Raw genomic sequence first — 16,904 nt, 5'->3', positions numbered from 1 at the left:
GGTATATAATTTTAATGCTGACTACTGTTGCACATTCACTCCTTTTGATATAATAAAAACAACACACCAGCAAATGAAGCCCAACAAGGAAAAAAAATCAACAATTGATAAAACCCAAACCTACCCCACACCCATCCCCATATATAAACATCTTCCCTTTCATCCTTCTCTCAAAAAGGAAGGATTTCTTCCTGTTGGAAGAAATATGTGAATCAAGAAATCTTGAAAAACTTCAGTACTAATGCTTGCAGGCTCTTAACTCTTTCTGCCCACAGACCCTGTCTTTCTTACAATCTTAATCCAATGATTGCGACAGCATTACTAATGTATATTTCATTGTGGTCTTAAATTCAGTCATTTGCTTTGCTCAGATGATGTTTCAGCATGTCACAGAAGTTTCCTGCAGTACTTGTCCTGTAATCTAGTACAGGTAGTTCTGCTACAGATAAGAAGTATTATAATAAAATAATACATTAGCTCATTTTTTTGTTTTCCTTTTCAGTATTGGATGGTTAAGATTATTACACCACTGCCTCACTCACATAAGTGATTTGGAAGGAATGATGGCTAGTGCTGCAGCACCCACTGCTAATCTGTTGCAGACATGTGCTGCTTTACTAATGTCCCCTTACTGTGGGATGCATTCTCCAAACATCGAGGCTGTGCTTGTGAAAATTGGACTTCAGTCCACCAGAATTGGCCTCAAATTGATTGACATTCTTCTAAGAAACTGCTCAGCATCAGGGAGTGATCCTGCAGGTGAGTGCAGTGTATGTCTTTTCATTTGTTGCTTAAAAACATTGCTTGTATAAAAGTACAAATACGATACATTTGCATGTTGGTTTCTGATTCTGAACCTGGGTTGCCAGGTTGTGCTTTGTTGGGCTTCTAAGTATCACAGTCTTTGTATGTGGGTAGTCCTACCACAGTAAAGCAGTGCAACCAGGGTTGTTTGGTTTTTCATAATTAGATGTGTTTGGAAGACAGAGCAGGATGCACAGTGTATCCTAAATGCCTCTTCCTTAAGATACTGTGTCCAGATGTTTTAGAATAAGGAGTTCTGCACAAGTACTGCTAGGGAAAATGAATGCAGCAGAATTAGAGCAGCAGTTGTCTGTAGTAGGACAGTATGAATTCTGAATAACACTTAAGCATTGAAAGTATTTATGTGTGGAGGAACATAATGAAGATACAACCATATTCTATATCTCAGTGAAATTTTGCAGAAGCTGTTGCGTTAGTGCACTGGGAGTTTTGTATTTATGGTTTCATACCACTTCACTGTTTTGTAGCTTCTAAGTGGAAGAAAACAAGTTCAGGTTTTCCTGTTTTGAGGCTGCTAACAGAAAACACTTTTAAAAATGGCATCCATGACTTCTTTTGCCATGAGTGTTTCAGCGTAGATTGCTCTGTTTTGGAATGTTGTTAGATAGGAGAGTACTTGCTGGCAGGGCAGAGGTTGAACACAGTGAGGAGAAGCTGAACAGGAAATAATCTGTGGAAATCTTCAGCTGTAATCTCATTGATGGAAATTGGAGTTAAATAAGCTTTTATTTTGTGAAACAAGAAGTTTGACAGCTCTATTGGAATTAGTCATGTCTTTTTGGAATATGTTGAATAAAACCCTACTGTGTAAAACTCTAAGTCCTGTATCTGATGAATGCTGTAATGGCTTTTCCTTTCATAGTAAGGCTGGACATTGGACATACAAAATGCACAGTTTTGAGACAGTGGTGTGTATAGGAATTTCATCCTTATGTTAATGAGAAAACTTAATTCAGTGTTAATATTGCAATTCTGTAATAATGTCATTAGTATATTTAAAAAATACGTATGTAAGTACTTCTGTTATTTCCCCTCCCCTTTTTTTTTTGAATGCGGCAAGATCTGAATAGCCCATTACTGTTTGGAAGATTAAATGGTCTCTCTTCTGACTCCACAATAGACATTCTTTATCAGCTTGGAACAACTCAAGACCCTGGAACAAAAGATAGGTAATGTTATTTGGGTTGTCATATGGAAGCATATACAAAAAATAACCTGTTAAACGGTGGCTTGATAATAGTTCACAAAACCAAATATTTTTGAAATCTGATTGCTGGGAGGTAGCATGGAAGTGCAGACATCTGAAAAAGCTCTCCCAGCTTTCTGTCCCAGCTCTTTGAGTCCTTTCCAGGGAAAGCTGTCCCTCTTTTTCTGCTCTTATAAATGTGATAAAACTTTGGTTTTCAGCTTTCCACTCAAATAGTCAGAACTCAGATACCTGCTATATTTTCCTTTTCACACTTGGCTGTCCAAGATAAATTTTTTTTATTAATTTTTGCCCTGATCTAAGTCTTGAGCAAAAAGAGCTTGAGCTCACTCTTGAACTTTACTTCAAAGAAAGAGATAAATTTGTAAATTGGATTACAAAAAACCAGCAAGCTAATTTGATTCTGAGTGTGTCTTTGCTCGTTTATAATGTGCAACATCATCTTGTCTTACAGAATTCAAGCATTGCTGAAATGGGTCAGTGATTCTGCAAGAGTTGCAGCTATGAAGAAAAGTGGCCGGGTCAGCTACATTTGTCCAAACAGCTCAACCCGAGAGTATGGGCTTTTGATGCCATCCCCTTCCCACTTGCACTGCGTAGCAGCAATTCTGTGGCACAGTTACGAGCTGCTCGTTGAATACAACTTGCCAGCATTGCTGGACAGGGAGCTCTTTGAGTAAGTAAAGCAAAGTTCTCCACTGCATTATTTTTGTAATTCAGTAGTTTTGTCCACAGATGTAATACAACTTGAAGGGATTGTGAAATAGTAGTGGAAGGTGTTATGCCTGAAGCTAATTGATAGAGTGGATACCTAAAGATATCCAAACAGGGAGTTTGGTAGTTCTAAACTCAACGCTGCACCTCCCGTATTCCAGGTATAACTGTGTTTAAAGACCCAAAAATCTGAAATGAAAAAGCAAATCCATATATGTACTTGCATATATGTGAAAGGTAAGCTGGTTCATGGTTTTGTTCATGAGGTCTTTTCATGGACTATTCTTGTTGAAATTCTTTGCAGTAATTGTCACAGTACATACAAGGGATTTTCATTAGGATGCAGTTATAGAAGTATTATCTTATTGGTCACAGTATCCAGTATCTATAACTGATAGATGAGAGGTAGGAAGGGGGAGATATTTTCTTGGAGCTTTCATTTGTGTTCTGGCCAGTCTGATCTGAAAGAGATGAAGGCACAAAATCTCGAGCGAATCTTAAACTATGAGCTTGCTTCAATCTGATGCATTCTAATCAGAATTTCACCCTAAACACCAAATGTATACTCTTATTGACTCCCAAAATGAAAATATATGATCTCATATTTGCAATTTATGTTGCTTTATCATCACTTTATGTCGCTCAATGATCTATTCTGTTTAAACAAAAAAGCCCCATAACATTGTTTCACAGGTTTTATAGAAAAATGGCTGTTAAATTACTGTATCTAGCATTAGTCAGGCATCTTTGATTTGTACTGTTGAATACAGTTGCAGTTAATGAAGGGATCTTTGCACATGGTTTTGTTCTTGCTGTTCATATTTTTCCACAACCAGTCTCCTTTAGGCATAGTCAAACATTCAAATACCATCAAGTGTAAGTTGTAACCACATAAGTTGTGGTTACAGGTACAAGCATGTTGAACTCTTACACATGTGCAACATGACTTCAAGCAAGACAATTTCCAAAGACATTTCAGTGATACTGTGATGTAGATAATTTTTAATTCAAAATGAGGTTGTTCATTTTGGGAATCAGTTTAAGGATTTTAAATTGCAGGTCAATTTGTCCTTTTAGTAATACACTTTAACAGAAATACATTTTCAGGATACATTTTAAGACTTGAAAAGGAAAAGGTCTAATAAAAATAGACTTGCTAAAGCAGACAGCCCAATTAGATTTATATAAATGTGGGTTTCACAGCTGAGTTCCTGTCTTTTGGAGGATAGTGTGTTGTTTTCATCACAGAGAGAAATGATAATTTGTACCTAGTTTGAGTATGCAAGTTATAATATAGCCCTGTTCCCCTACCTCCTGCCAGATATAAAAGTATTACTCATATGAGGCACCATCTGGAGCAAATGATAAAATATGTTCTTTAATAAATACAAAAGCTTTTTTGTCAAAGTTATATGGGTATTTTTCTCATAAAAATAACTTTTCATGTGTATTTGTCATCTTCTTTGATATAGTAACTTTTGAAATATTGTAATGGATTCCAGCTATAGCTCCAAGTTTCTCCTTCTTGTGATAAATCACTTTTTTCTTGGAAATAGTTTCCTATCATCCCCATTTTCCATTTCAGTATTTTTGCTTTGGCCAGTGGATGCTAATCCCTTAGTTATTTTTAAATATGCATTTAGAAAAAAATGTTATTTTTCATAGAGCATGAACTCGTCCAGAAGATTTTGGCATTTGGGTTGGGTTAATATATAGCTGGAGGAGAGTTAAATGTGTATCTTTATTATATGTGGACTTTTGGAAATTGTGACTTCTTTTCAGAGTTATAGATCATTTAGCCACTGAGGTGAGTTTTCTGTTAGGGAGGGGTTTTATTGACCATGCTCTTGACTGGCGATAAATCCAACTTTTGGTTAGACCCAGAGAGTTCCTTGAGTTCCTAGAGTGCCCTTAGACTAAACACAGAATAGCATTTCCATCCAGAAGAAGGGAAAACAATCCTTGTCTTCCAGTAGGAATGCAATATATGATAATACATCCAAATTTCATTTTAAAACCTAGCATTGAATGGCATGAAGTGCATATTCACCTCTGTATGTAAATGTTAAGATAATGTAACCGCTGTGGTGTCAGGGTACTGTGAATGCAGTTTAGAAAACTGGCGCTTTTTTTCAAGTACTTTACATACTCTGAACAAGTCTGTGTGAAGAAATTATCATTTTACTTTACAAGTACCCCTTCTGGAATTTAAGATGAATAACAGAAGCTGAATTAGCTTCTGCACTCATATGCCTTGGATTAGCATTCAAGCAGAGAGTACTTGGATGTGAGGTCAAAGGTTGGTGGGATTTTAGAATCATTGAGGAATAATTCTGTTGTTAACTTGTGTCCCAAGTTTAGGACAAGTAAGCATAGCAAGGGTGTGTTTTTAACCAATAAGGTTGTTGTTGCTTTCCTTTTTTTTGCAGCATGTTTAGGAAAATGCCTAGTAAGGGAAATCTAAAAAAAATTTGAAACATGTTAAAGTACTTTCAGTTCTTACGAAGAATTGCGACCTTCATGTAAATGAGCCTATGTACACACATGTGTGACCCTAATAGCTGCAGCTTGGAGAACTGACAGCACAAAGAGGTTGCAGTTGGTTAAAAATAGATAAGATGTATGACAACTGTCGAAAGACTGAAATCTGGTTTTTGTGTGCAGCTGGTTTATATCTATTTAAAGTACAGTATGGTGAAAGAAATTGAAGCATACTCTTGAGAAATCAGCATCCTGCTGAAACTGTGATCTAAAAGGAGCTTCCAAGTTCAGCACAGAGTGTTTTGCAGCAGCTTCTATAATAGCAAATCATAAAAGTGCAAAAATGTTGTATGATAACTTGTATGATAAAAAAGGGGAAGATGAGTGGCAGATGATCTATTGATATGATTTTCTGTCTTCTACAGGTCACTGTTTAACTGGTCCATGTCTCTTCCCTGCAACGTGGTTTTGAAGAAAGCTGTTGATAGTTTGCTTTGTTCCATGTGCCACATCCACCCAAATTATTTCTCCTTACTGATGGGATGGATGGGTATCACGCCTCCTCCAATGCAGTGTCAGCACAGACTGTCTATGACCGATGACAGCAAAAAGCAGGACCTCAGTTCATCTTTGACAGATGACTCTAAAAATGCACAAGCCCCTCTTGCACTAACGGAGTCTCACCTGGCTACTCTTGCTGCCTCATCTCAGTCTCCTGAAGCTATCAAGCAGTTACTGGACTCAGGTTTGCCTTCACTGCTTGTAAGAAGCCTTGCCAGTTTTTGCTTCAGCCATACTTCTAGCTCTGACTGCACTGCACAATCAGTGGATATCACGCAGGACAGGCTCAGGAGGCACCACGTTCCACAGCACTTTAATAAAATGCCCATCACGGCAGACCTGGTTGCTCCTGTTCTCAGGTTTCTGACGGAAGTTGGCAACAGCCACATGATGAAGGATTGGTTGGGTGGCTCTGAAGTCAATCCGTTGTGGACAGCACTTTTATTCCTGTTGTGCCATTCTGGTGCTACCTCTGGAGGACACAATATGACGGCACAGCAGACCAGTGCAAGGTCCGGCTTGCTTTCTTCGACTGTAACCACAGGATTGACCACGCAGCAGCGGACAGCCATTGAGAATGCCACAGTTGCTTTCTTCCTACAGTGCATCTCTTGCCATCCTAATAACCAGAGACTTATGGCACAGGTGGGAGAGAAAAATAGTAATGTTTTCATTTAATAGCTACAGTTAACTTGGAAAACTTTCTGTGTTTTTTACCTTTCTTTATAATAACTTGGGTTTTTCTAAGCTGTCATTGACTGGAAAAACTTTACATTAAAATTGTTAGCTTGTTGGTCTGAGTCTGAAACATATAAAAATGTTTTGGCATGGCTGTCCAGTCGTGTTGAGATTTGTATTCCTCTTGGTTTACAGAAATAAACGTTAGACTAAACTCCAAGAGTTTAATTGGATAGAGCTGAACTTCTGTGAAATGGAATATGAACAGCAAGCTTCGTACACATATTTAATATTAGTAACCTAAGGAGATTTCCTGCCAAGTTTGCTTGTGCAGCCTGTGTCCAAGGAAATACAGGGTATTGCAGAATATGGCTTTGCATTTGGCATTCTAGAGAAGATTCCGCTATCTTGGTCACATTCATTAACCTTGCAGACCTAGCTGAATACAAGTATAATGAAAAAATGGTTTTTCAGCATTAAAAATGATGATGCTCTACAAAGAAGTAGGCTTCGGTAAAAAATTGAGTCAGTTCTCTGTTAATGGCTGGGAGTTATAGTGCATTATGCCTGGGGAAATGCTTGCTTTAGGGATTCAAAAGCTGTTTTTATAACTACTTTATTTCCAGTTTTTTATCTTTTTGAGAAATCTATGTGTTTACAATTACTTTGATGCTATAGTCAGCGTTTTAAACTTTTACCTTAAGGGCCTTATTTGCTGCAGGTATTTTCTTCAGTGGTGCTCATTTCTGAGCTGGTTTGTGTGATAACTAGAAGTGGATCTTGGGCACTGTCTACTATGGCTGTGTAGAGCTATATTTTAAAGACCTAAATATAGAAATATCTTAAATCTTGTATCATTTTGCATTCTCAGGTTCTCTGTGAATTGTTCCAGTCCTCTCCTCAGCGTGGGAACCTCCCAACCTCTGGAAATATTTCAGGATTTATTAGGAGGCTCTTTTTGCAGCTGATGCTAGAGGATGAGAAAGTGACTTTGTTTCTTCAGTCACCTTGTCCAGTAAGAGTTTTTGATACCGTATGGTAAACATGGAATAAATTTAGCCTTTAAATCTTAAGTCTGAGTGTATTCAACTTTTAAGTGTTAGACAGCAGCTTTTTTCTGTTGTACACATTACGGAATTTTGGAAAGAGAAGTGCTATTGAATTGTAACTCATCATTTTAGAAGAAAATTCAAGGTACTGTGTTATGGTAACACAAAATATTTGTTGGAAATATACTGCTTCTGAAGAATCTGACGACTGAAATTTATCTTACTGAAGTTTTTTTAATAGTACCCTTACACACCAGCAATAAATACAGATACAATATCTGTCCAGTGGTCCTTAGCAGTTTCATTAAGGATCAGTCGTAGTCAAAATTAGCAGACATCCTTCAGCAGTTAATCAAAATGCCATGAATAAATTGAGTGACAAATGTGTGAATTAATTTATGAAGCAGATGTATGCTTTATGCTTCCACATGCTTCACTGGAACAGTATTACAATTGATGCCTTAAGTGCTCTCCGTTGAAGGCTGTGACTAAAAAAATAGAGTAAAAACACAAGTTTCTTTAAAAGATCTGATACTCTCATCCAGAAAAAAGTATTTGCTGCTTTGGTTTCTGCATCTCAGAAGTAAAGTACTATGGGAGAGATATGAGAGGGAAACTGGATTAGATAGTATAAAATGGAAAAGGAGGCACAAATACAGTTTTAGCACAAACATTTAAATGTTTTAACTTGGCTGAGTAATTATTTACAGGTCCATTGATAATGTGATGGTGGCATCGATTGTCTGTTAATTGTTTTACATGCAACAGGTTTTTACAGAAACCTCTTACTAGATATGTAAAAGCAGAAAAAATGTCTTGAAGTTGTCATAGTTCAATTTCTTCTATTAAAAACATTGAGAAATTGTGTTCTTACTGAGATGATTCCTCCTATAACAAGCAAAGAGAAACCTTAAAAATAATGTGGATGTACAGGATATACTTCTAGAATATACAACATAACCTTTCAAACATGGGTTCCCCATTTTTATCTTATAAGTTCTTACCAAAACTGTTCTTTAGAAGCTCAATTCTGGTTGTCAGCAAACACAATTTTTTCTTATTGTGTTGCACAACAATAAATTGTTCCTGTAAGTGTGTATTAATAAACAGGTTTTCAGGGCTGTCTAAAATATGATAAAATATTTGCAGTGTTCTAACGAATAGTGACTTAGTTACCTGTCATAATAACAAAAAGTAGATATTAAGTCTAGAATAAACTCCCTCCTCAAGTCAGAGCAACACAGAAACATCATCTTTCTCTACTCAAAGTATATTGTTATTTTTTGATATTTAGTTTGAGTTAAGTTTTTGTTTCCTAAATAATTACAAGTCTCAGACATGCAATTTTTCTCTCATATTACAGCTATGTAAAATAATTGGGTTTTTTAAAGCAAAGATGATATCATACTGTTTCTGGTCCTAAAAATATAGTAGGCTTTCAAAACAAATTATTTTGAGTTAAGAAACTAAATGTGTCCTAATTTGATGCATTTTTACTTTGTACCTCCAAAATTGAAGGATATGTCAGCTTTCTTTTTTAGCACACTAAGAATTTAGCTTTATCTAGCTGACATGGCTTTGTAAGAACATAGTGGTTTAAGTTATTTCTCAGTGTTAAAGTCATAATTAATGTTCACTGTTTTTGCCTTTCAGCTGTACAAAGGTAGAATTAATGCTACTAGTCATGTAATTCAACATCCAATGTATGGAGCTGGACACAAATTTCGTACTCTTCACTTGCCTGTCTCAACAACTCTAGCAGAGGTTCTTGATCGTGTGTCAGGCAAGTTTGCAATAGTTCATGGTGTTTGTTTCCTTTTTTTTAAATGCAGTTAAAAAAAAATCTTATATTGTTTGTTTGACCATGCAAATGGTACTGCAAATATCAGTCTTTAAAACACACAGTCTTTCATCCATTCATTAAATTTCCCCAAATTTTGTCCATTAAATATCCTTAGTGCTACATCTCAAGGTGGAGATGTATGTCATGTGAAAAGGCTCCATCAGATTTCTGTGATTATGCATTTGTCTGCTATATAAATATTTGCATTTGCTTACTAAAGAGGAAATTAAATGTATAATTTACTTTTAGATATTAATTTTTAAATTATGCACAGTGAGAGTATAATGTTAAGGCATTAATTTATTTGTTTTTAAAATTTCTGTACTTTCAATTATACTACTTGAATATACACTGAGAGATGAACCTCTCTGTAGGGAACTCTGTTGATCAGTCTTTCCCAGACAATAATATGGATTTTGACACCTAAATGGTAGACATCTTAATCTTAAAAGGAATCCCACCTTTAATTTTAGTTTTTATTTAATTCTTTAGGAAACAGAACTGTATGTTAAAGATTAGGCTTAATAATTTTTTTAAATTTAGTTAAAGAATGGAATTCGTACTGAAGGTGTCATGTCCGTGCCAGAGCTCTCTAGTTAAAACCACGCAAGGTGCAAGTTGATTCTCCTCTAGTAATAAATAGAGCAAAAATTGTTTGGACGTGTTAAATGAAAAATGAGTTTTATACATGTCTAGTTAAAAAAAAAAAAACAAATCCAGGACTTCCTCTTTATTGTTAAGATGTGGTACTCAATAACCCCAAAGAAAAGTCAGAGATGGTTAGAGTGATTGTGTTTGCCCTATGGGAGATGTGCACTGAGGGGTGTGCACTTAGTTGCCTGTTCATCTGACTAGGTATGTATGCTCCTATATATGTAGGTTTACTTGAAAATGTACCTTTTTGGAACTCAGTGTAGATTAACTTCTAATTCATGAAACAGATCTTCATGGAGTTAAAAGCAACTATAGCTTTTTTATATCTGTGGAAAATTTTTACATTGAAATTGCTAACGAATTTGTTGGGGCAATTAATGTTACATAACAAGCTGATAGGAGTACTAAAGTGTTATTTGGCAGAATACGATATAGGACGAGATGTTTTAGGATTTTAATAGAAAAATATCCATTCCTAGCTAAATGCTTGTATCCTATTTATCAAGGGTTAGTTTACAATTTCTGATAGAATTCTGTATTTATTTACTGTCCAGAGAGTCATGTGTGAAATGTGACTGACAGTGTGAAATGCACCACAAACCGCAAGGATCCCATTACTGTAATGGGTGGGAGGGTCACTTCCTGCGAGGTAGGGCTCAGTTGCTGGGCAGTGACATAAACTGGACTGAGTAGCTGCCTCAGTGGTGTCTTGTTGTCAGCTTGATAGCCAGTGCTAGGCATGACTGGAGAGGAGAATGTGACGAGGTGGTAAACTAATGTCTGTAATTGAAAATGGTCAAGTGCTGACTTTGTAGGGCATCATAACTTTAGGGTTTGCTGTAGCTTTGTTGTGCCTTGGCTTTGTGGTTCTTGTATGGCATTCCATGAAGTCTATGGTTAGGACAGAGTAAAAAAGGCTTGAATGTAAGAGGAGCAAGCTGTGTGTTTGGGGTGAGGGAAAAGAGGGGGCTGGGGTTAGAAAAGAAAGAAAAGACTCATCACTGCAGCAATAGGAAGTCATGAAGATCCTGTGTCAGAATCTGTCTCTTGGGTAATTTCTGTTTTCTTAACTACTGTCAATGTCTCAAATTAACCATTTCATACTTTCTGCATAAATAAATCACAAGAATCATGTTAATTTCATACTTTATCCCCAGCTTTTAAAAAAGGTAGTGGGATGGTACTTCCAGGTCTGGAGTCTGGCTATACCTTAAAGCTGCTGGGGCTATGTGGAAGCAAGTTACTACTCAGAAGCAATTAGAGAATTACTTGGCCATTTTGGTGGCAGTGTTGTACCATACAGGGTACAAAATCTTCCACTGTCACCAAACGTTAGTGATTTAATAAATTAGATTAGATTTAATAATTTACTGATAATTGTCATCTACACTAATGATTGAAGGGTTGAACTGCAGTAATCTAATGTTCTCTTAAGCAAACAGCTCAAGATTTGGTTGTGTACTTTAGGCATCTTCCAATTTCAAAGGAAGAGAATTTACCAGTTCTGAAATTGGACCAGTATGTAACAAGAGATACCCAGACACAAGAGCCTAATTAAATAAGTCTGCAGCTGTCCTTAAAAAAGTTTTGGAATTTTTGTTTTTCTTTTTTATTTTTTTTTCTTTTCTTCTTTTTTTTTCCCCTTTTTAAAAATTTTTTTGATGTTGTTATTTTGTCAATATCTTTTGTGGGTTTTTTGGTTCTTTGGGTTTGGATAGGGATTTTTTGCTTAATCTCATTTTTGGATGATTGCAGTGATTTAGTGGGTTTTTTAATGTGAAAACTCTTGACTCATCAAGTAGTAATGGTTTTAAACTGTTACAGATTTAAGTTGTCAGAGAACAGAGTTTTGGGGGAAGAAGAGGACAGAATTACTCTAATACCTTAATTCAGAGGTATTGACAAGACTATTGCTGCCTGTGCTGGGACTCTTGAGCTGCTACAGTAGTTGAGAATAGCCTTGTTAACAGCTTAAAAACTAATAAAATCAACTTAGTATCTTGAAATGCTTTTCTTTCCTCTCTCTCTTTGTTTGTCCTTGTCCTCCATCCCCCATATAGATACACCCAGTATTACAGCTAAGCTAATTAATGAACAGAAGGAGGATAAAGAAAAAAAGAACTATGAAGAGAAAGAAAAAGTTAAAGCAGAAAATGGATTTCAGGACAATTACAGCGTTGTTGTTGCTTCTGGTATGTCTTTTTCTTCTATCCTTTATAAAATGGATCTTTAGAAGTGTGTGTGGGGAAGAAAATATCTACCAATAATTAATTTTATTACTAGTGATGGTTAGAAGGATTGCAGTACCCAGTACTACAGTTGTAATGTAACTGACTGTTAGGCAGTAAAGATTGTTTCCTGGTGAAACAGCTGCCTCTGGCAGATTATACTTTGACAAATTTGTCAAATCTATGTACACCTAAATATATGTGTCAGTGATATCTTCATGGATGCTGTTGCTAGGGTATTTTAAAGCATTTTTTAAAGACACCCCTGGACTTTGGAGGGTGTTACTGCTTCTACCTTTGTGCAGTAGCTGGTGCAACGGAGTTTAATCACCTTTCTTTCCCAAAATATGCTTTGGAAATAAAAGGTATCCACATACTTTGCATAAGAACTAATGGTACTCTGCTAAAAACTGTCGGATTGAGATGTTGGCATAAAACCGTGTTACTCCACTTGGAAACAACTAATACTGGAGTTTCTCTCAAAGCATCCAGTTTATGTAAATGAATGAGTCGAACCTTCAGAAGTCTTTTATGTAAGCCCTGTTCCTGCAGATCTATTGTTGGAGGATACAGATTGAGCATAGTAATTTTGTGGTGGTACACAAATGTTACAGTTCAGCTGATGGCTGTAGAAGTCATTAGTCTTTTGGTTTGAAGCTGATTAATGAACTTCAAACTACTCCCTTCCTACCTAGCATTCTGCCATTATTGAGGTGCCTTGAGTTCATTCACACTTCATGAAGCATAAAGCAGAGATGCTGATTTCCTTTGACTTTTGGCACCAATGTTTCTTAAGCTTTTTATTTCAGGTTTTTGGATGTAGATGTAATTCTTAACGCAAATGTTGAATAGGGCAGCAGTTACACTGAACTTGGTATACATTTGAAACAACATAACTATGTTAATTACAGCATCTTTATCTGGTAATATTTACAGTGGATGCCACTTAAACAAGTTAAATATGTTTTAGTAGTGTCTAAAATATTAATAGGTACAAGAAAACAGTTAAAACATGAATAAAAAAAATGTAGAAAGAAACAAAAATATTATGCCAAGCTTGAAGATAGGGCATAGCGTAGTCAGCCATGTCATTCCAGTTGCATCACTCATCCAGCTGCCTCATACAGCCCATTCTCTATTAAAAAGAAGCAGATTTCAGTCTTTTCTGATGTTGTTCCAAATTTTTTCCAATTGAGTAAGAGTTTAAATACAAACTTATTTCATTAGCATTTGTTTTTACTACGTGTTTGTCAAATATTTTCTTCTTTTGTCATTAATTTTTCATATATTCTGAGGGTTTTTAAGTGTCCTCAGAATTTCAAGAAGTTGAAAGTATTTAACTTTCTACCTATGGGTAAAATTAATAGAGGGAGAACATGGTATTTGCAGCCTGATCTTCCTGAGACAAGCTAGTTGAGTATACTGACATTATTGGACAATGTGTTGCACATTAGAGTTGCTCCTAGTGGTCAGCTGAAACCAGAGTCTATTACAGCATTTGAGTGTGGATGTTGTTAGTTTTGTGGCAGCTCTTGGACAATGATAAGTTAGTAATTGTCTGTATCTTGACCTGCTGGCTTTTTACCTTGGTCTGTTACCTGCACAGAAGGATACATGATTGCAGTATAATTTTGCTGTACCTTAAGTCACATTAAGCTTTCCTAAGATAAGGCAATCGTGCTGTGTAATAACAGTAAGCTTTTTATACAGCTATTCTTCCTCCTAATTTTCATGCAGTGCTTACTTCAAATGTTTTGGGGCCAGGGAACTTGAAAAGCACATATAAAGACACCTTTCATCACGTGTGGTACTGTCAGTACTGCAGCTAAAGCCACCTTTGTAGACCAGACAAGTGGTTGTTATCAATATAATGTGTGCTGAAATGTCTGTCAATTTGGAAAAATTTATCTTTCTTGCTTTCAGGTGAAAAAACAGCTTTAAAAAGTTTTGCTGTAGTGCCTGTTGTGAGACACTCTCTAACAAGAGCAGAAGTGGAACAGCTTTTGTTTTTTTTATGCATGGTATCATCTGGTTATGGTTTGATTTATGTTTGGGGCTTAGGAGAATGCACAGCCTTTTAACTAAAAATACTGGGATTATTTGCAAATATGTTTTATACATAAATGTTAGTCTGGTATTTAATTAGCCAGTGAGATAAAGTTCTTACATTTTTCTGTCATTGAAGGTTTTGGCTTCATGTTGTATCTTGGCTAACTAAAGGTATTAAATACTGGAACAACTTGACTTTTTTTACTTCTGTACTAGGTTTGAAATCTCAGTCAAAAAGAGCTGTTTCATCTACTCCTCCACGTCCACCATCAAGGCGAGGAAGAGTGATGGCAGATAAAGTTGGTGCTTCTTCCTCAGGAGGAGAATCTTCCAGCAAGACCATCAGTGTGCCAGTGTTTCATCTATACCATAAACTACTACCAGGTAACTTAATAACACATTTTAAACATCAAGATTATGGTCTTTCCAGTGGCTGATACGTGATCAGGACGTTGTTACAATGGTAATGGGCATTAGTATCTTGGTATGGGAAGCCCTTCTGGACTGGTAAACAGCTTTCAACTGGAAAGTGTTATAACATCAGCAACTGCAGCATTATAGCATCATAGCGACTCAAAAAATTAGCATTTACACTGATGTCCCTTGAAGTTTAGTATCTTGTTCCTAAAAAACCTCTCAAAACACTTCCACTTTCACTCATAAATGTAAACAGAGTGGGCTTGAAAGGTGACTTAGGTTTTCTTGCACATGTGATGCAGTACCAGTGCCCTATTATTTCAAGTTCTAAGTGGGCAACCATCTTGCATTGCTCTCTGAAAAGTTGATTTGCCTGTTCAGGAATATTCTTGAATTCTGTAACATTTGTGTTTTAAAGAAACAGCATGTCCAAAGCAGCTGGTCATGGTCCTGTTCCATGTATATCAGATATGGTATGGCAAGATTGCCAAACTGGTGGCAAGACTGGCAATCTCTCTTGTGTAGGAAGAAATTGTAGTGACTTAGATAAAGCATAAATGACAAAAACATGGATGAAACACTTCATTTTTATGCAGAACAGCTTCTTGTCTGGATCCAGCTAATGGAATTAAGTGCATAAATCAGAGATGCTTCTGATCAAAGTCATTTTCACCCAAAAATCCTTAAATTTGAGACTTACCATCAAATTACCAGCTTTGGGGCTATCCTTTGGCAGTTGTTAGCAGGATTGTATTTTTATACTTGGATCCAAATATCTAAAATTGATAAGCGAAGCCTGGTGGGATGAGTCCAGTGATGGGTGTGCCCTGATGGATGGGTACAGGCTCTTCTGGAGGGTAGGCAGATGAGGCACAGCATTGCCACCAGGCCAGGGAGGGGATTGTCCCGCTCTGCTCTGCTCTGGGGCAGCCTCACCTCCAGTGCTGGGGCAGGTTTGGGTGCCACAACATAAGAAGGACGTAAAGCTATTAAAGGTAGTCCAGAAGAGGGCAATGAAGAGAGTGAAGGGCCTTGAGGGGAAGCCGTGTGAGGGGTGGCTGTGGTCACTTGGTCAGTCTGGAGGAGTCTGAGGGGAGAGTCAACAACTTCCTCACAAGGGAAAGAGGAGGGGCCGGCACTGATCTCTTTTCCAGTGACAAATGACCAATGACAGGACCCAAGGGAATGGCCTGAAGTTGTGCCAGGGCAGGTTTAGGGTGGATATTGGGAAAAGATTCTTCACCCAGAGGATGATTGGGCACTGGATCAGGCTCCCCAGGGAAATGGTCACAGCACCAAGCCTGGCAGTTCAAGAAGCATTTGGAAAATGCTCTCAGGCACATGGTGTGACTCTTGGGGCTGTCCTGTGTGGGGCCAAGAGTTGGGCTTTGATCCTTGTGAGTCCCTTCCAGCTCAGGATAATCTATGATACTGCTGTTCTGGAGATGAGATCAAAACCCAGTGCTTGTTCTCAGTGTGTAGCTGGTAAAGGTTGACTGTCATGTGACAGTCACATAAACCATTCTGTATTTTTGATCTGGTCATGTCTTGCACAGCAAACAGTTGTTACAAAATAGTAAGCCATGTGAAGAAAATCAGTGATGGGGGAAAATGGGTAGAAAACTTACTTGTACAATGGCAAGGCATTTTTGGTTTTTGTTTTTCTTAAGACACAATCTTCAATTGAAGAAACAGGTTGTTACTAAGAAACTGTTAGATATTGTTTATAGATTTAGATATTGTTTTGCTTGATTAAATACAGTCAAGATGAAATGGACATGCTATTATATGATCCAACTCTAAGATATTTCATGTGTAAATTTACTTGTTGTCAGGCAAGATTTTTTTGCCTTGAGATTGCCTTGTAATTTTAGGGAAGAACATATTTGCAACCAACAGAGTGGCCAAAATCTGAATTTGAGTAATCACTTTGTGCTGTATTGCATGTGCATTTCAAGTCTGCATGGCTGTGGAAAAAAGTAGACCTGGCAGTGCTTTTTTTTTTTTTTTTTTCCCCTACTGAGTTCTGCTGTCCTGACCACAGGAGTAGTGAACTAGGCTTGAGATCAGTAGGCCAGAAAAAGAATTGCCAGTTTCTTTGTTTTCCACTTTTTTCAATACCACCACCCATTTTACCTTCTGGTCACAAACACCTCTATGGTCCCACAATGCGAGAGTGATGCATAGGTGATGTCTAA

The 16,904-nt window shown here is 37.0% G+C and overlaps 1 protein-coding gene across 4 annotated transcripts in view; it reads left to right on the top strand.

Moving 5' to 3' along the window:
• BIRC6 (baculoviral IAP repeat containing 6) overlaps window positions 1-16,904 on the top strand; it is a 173,386-nt gene that overhangs the window by 92,623 nt on the left and 63,859 nt on the right. For 3 of the 4 annotated variants that reach the window (XM_063390687.1, XM_063390688.1, XM_063390686.1), the window contains 8 exons: window positions 503-759; window positions 1,886-1,994; window positions 2,487-2,708; window positions 5,653-6,433; window positions 7,338-7,481; window positions 9,169-9,298; window positions 12,073-12,204; window positions 14,506-14,673. In XM_063390687.1, the coding sequence (XP_063246757.1) occupies window positions 503-759; window positions 1,886-1,994; window positions 2,487-2,708; window positions 5,653-6,433; window positions 7,338-7,481; window positions 9,169-9,298; window positions 12,073-12,204; window positions 14,506-14,673 (1,943 nt within the window). The remainder of the gene's footprint in view (window positions 1-502; window positions 760-1,885; window positions 1,995-2,486; window positions 2,709-5,652; window positions 6,434-7,337; window positions 7,482-9,168; window positions 9,299-12,072; window positions 12,205-14,505; window positions 14,674-16,904) is intronic. The other variant, XM_063390684.1, reaches the window with a different exon arrangement.

Source organism: Prinia subflava, chromosome 2, assembly GCF_021018805.1.
Source record: "Prinia subflava isolate CZ2003 ecotype Zambia chromosome 2, Cam_Psub_1.2, whole genome shotgun sequence".
NCBI lineage: Eukaryota > Metazoa > Chordata > Aves > Passeriformes > Cisticolidae > Prinia > Prinia subflava.
This window is presented reverse-complemented; position numbering and strand designations above follow the sequence as displayed.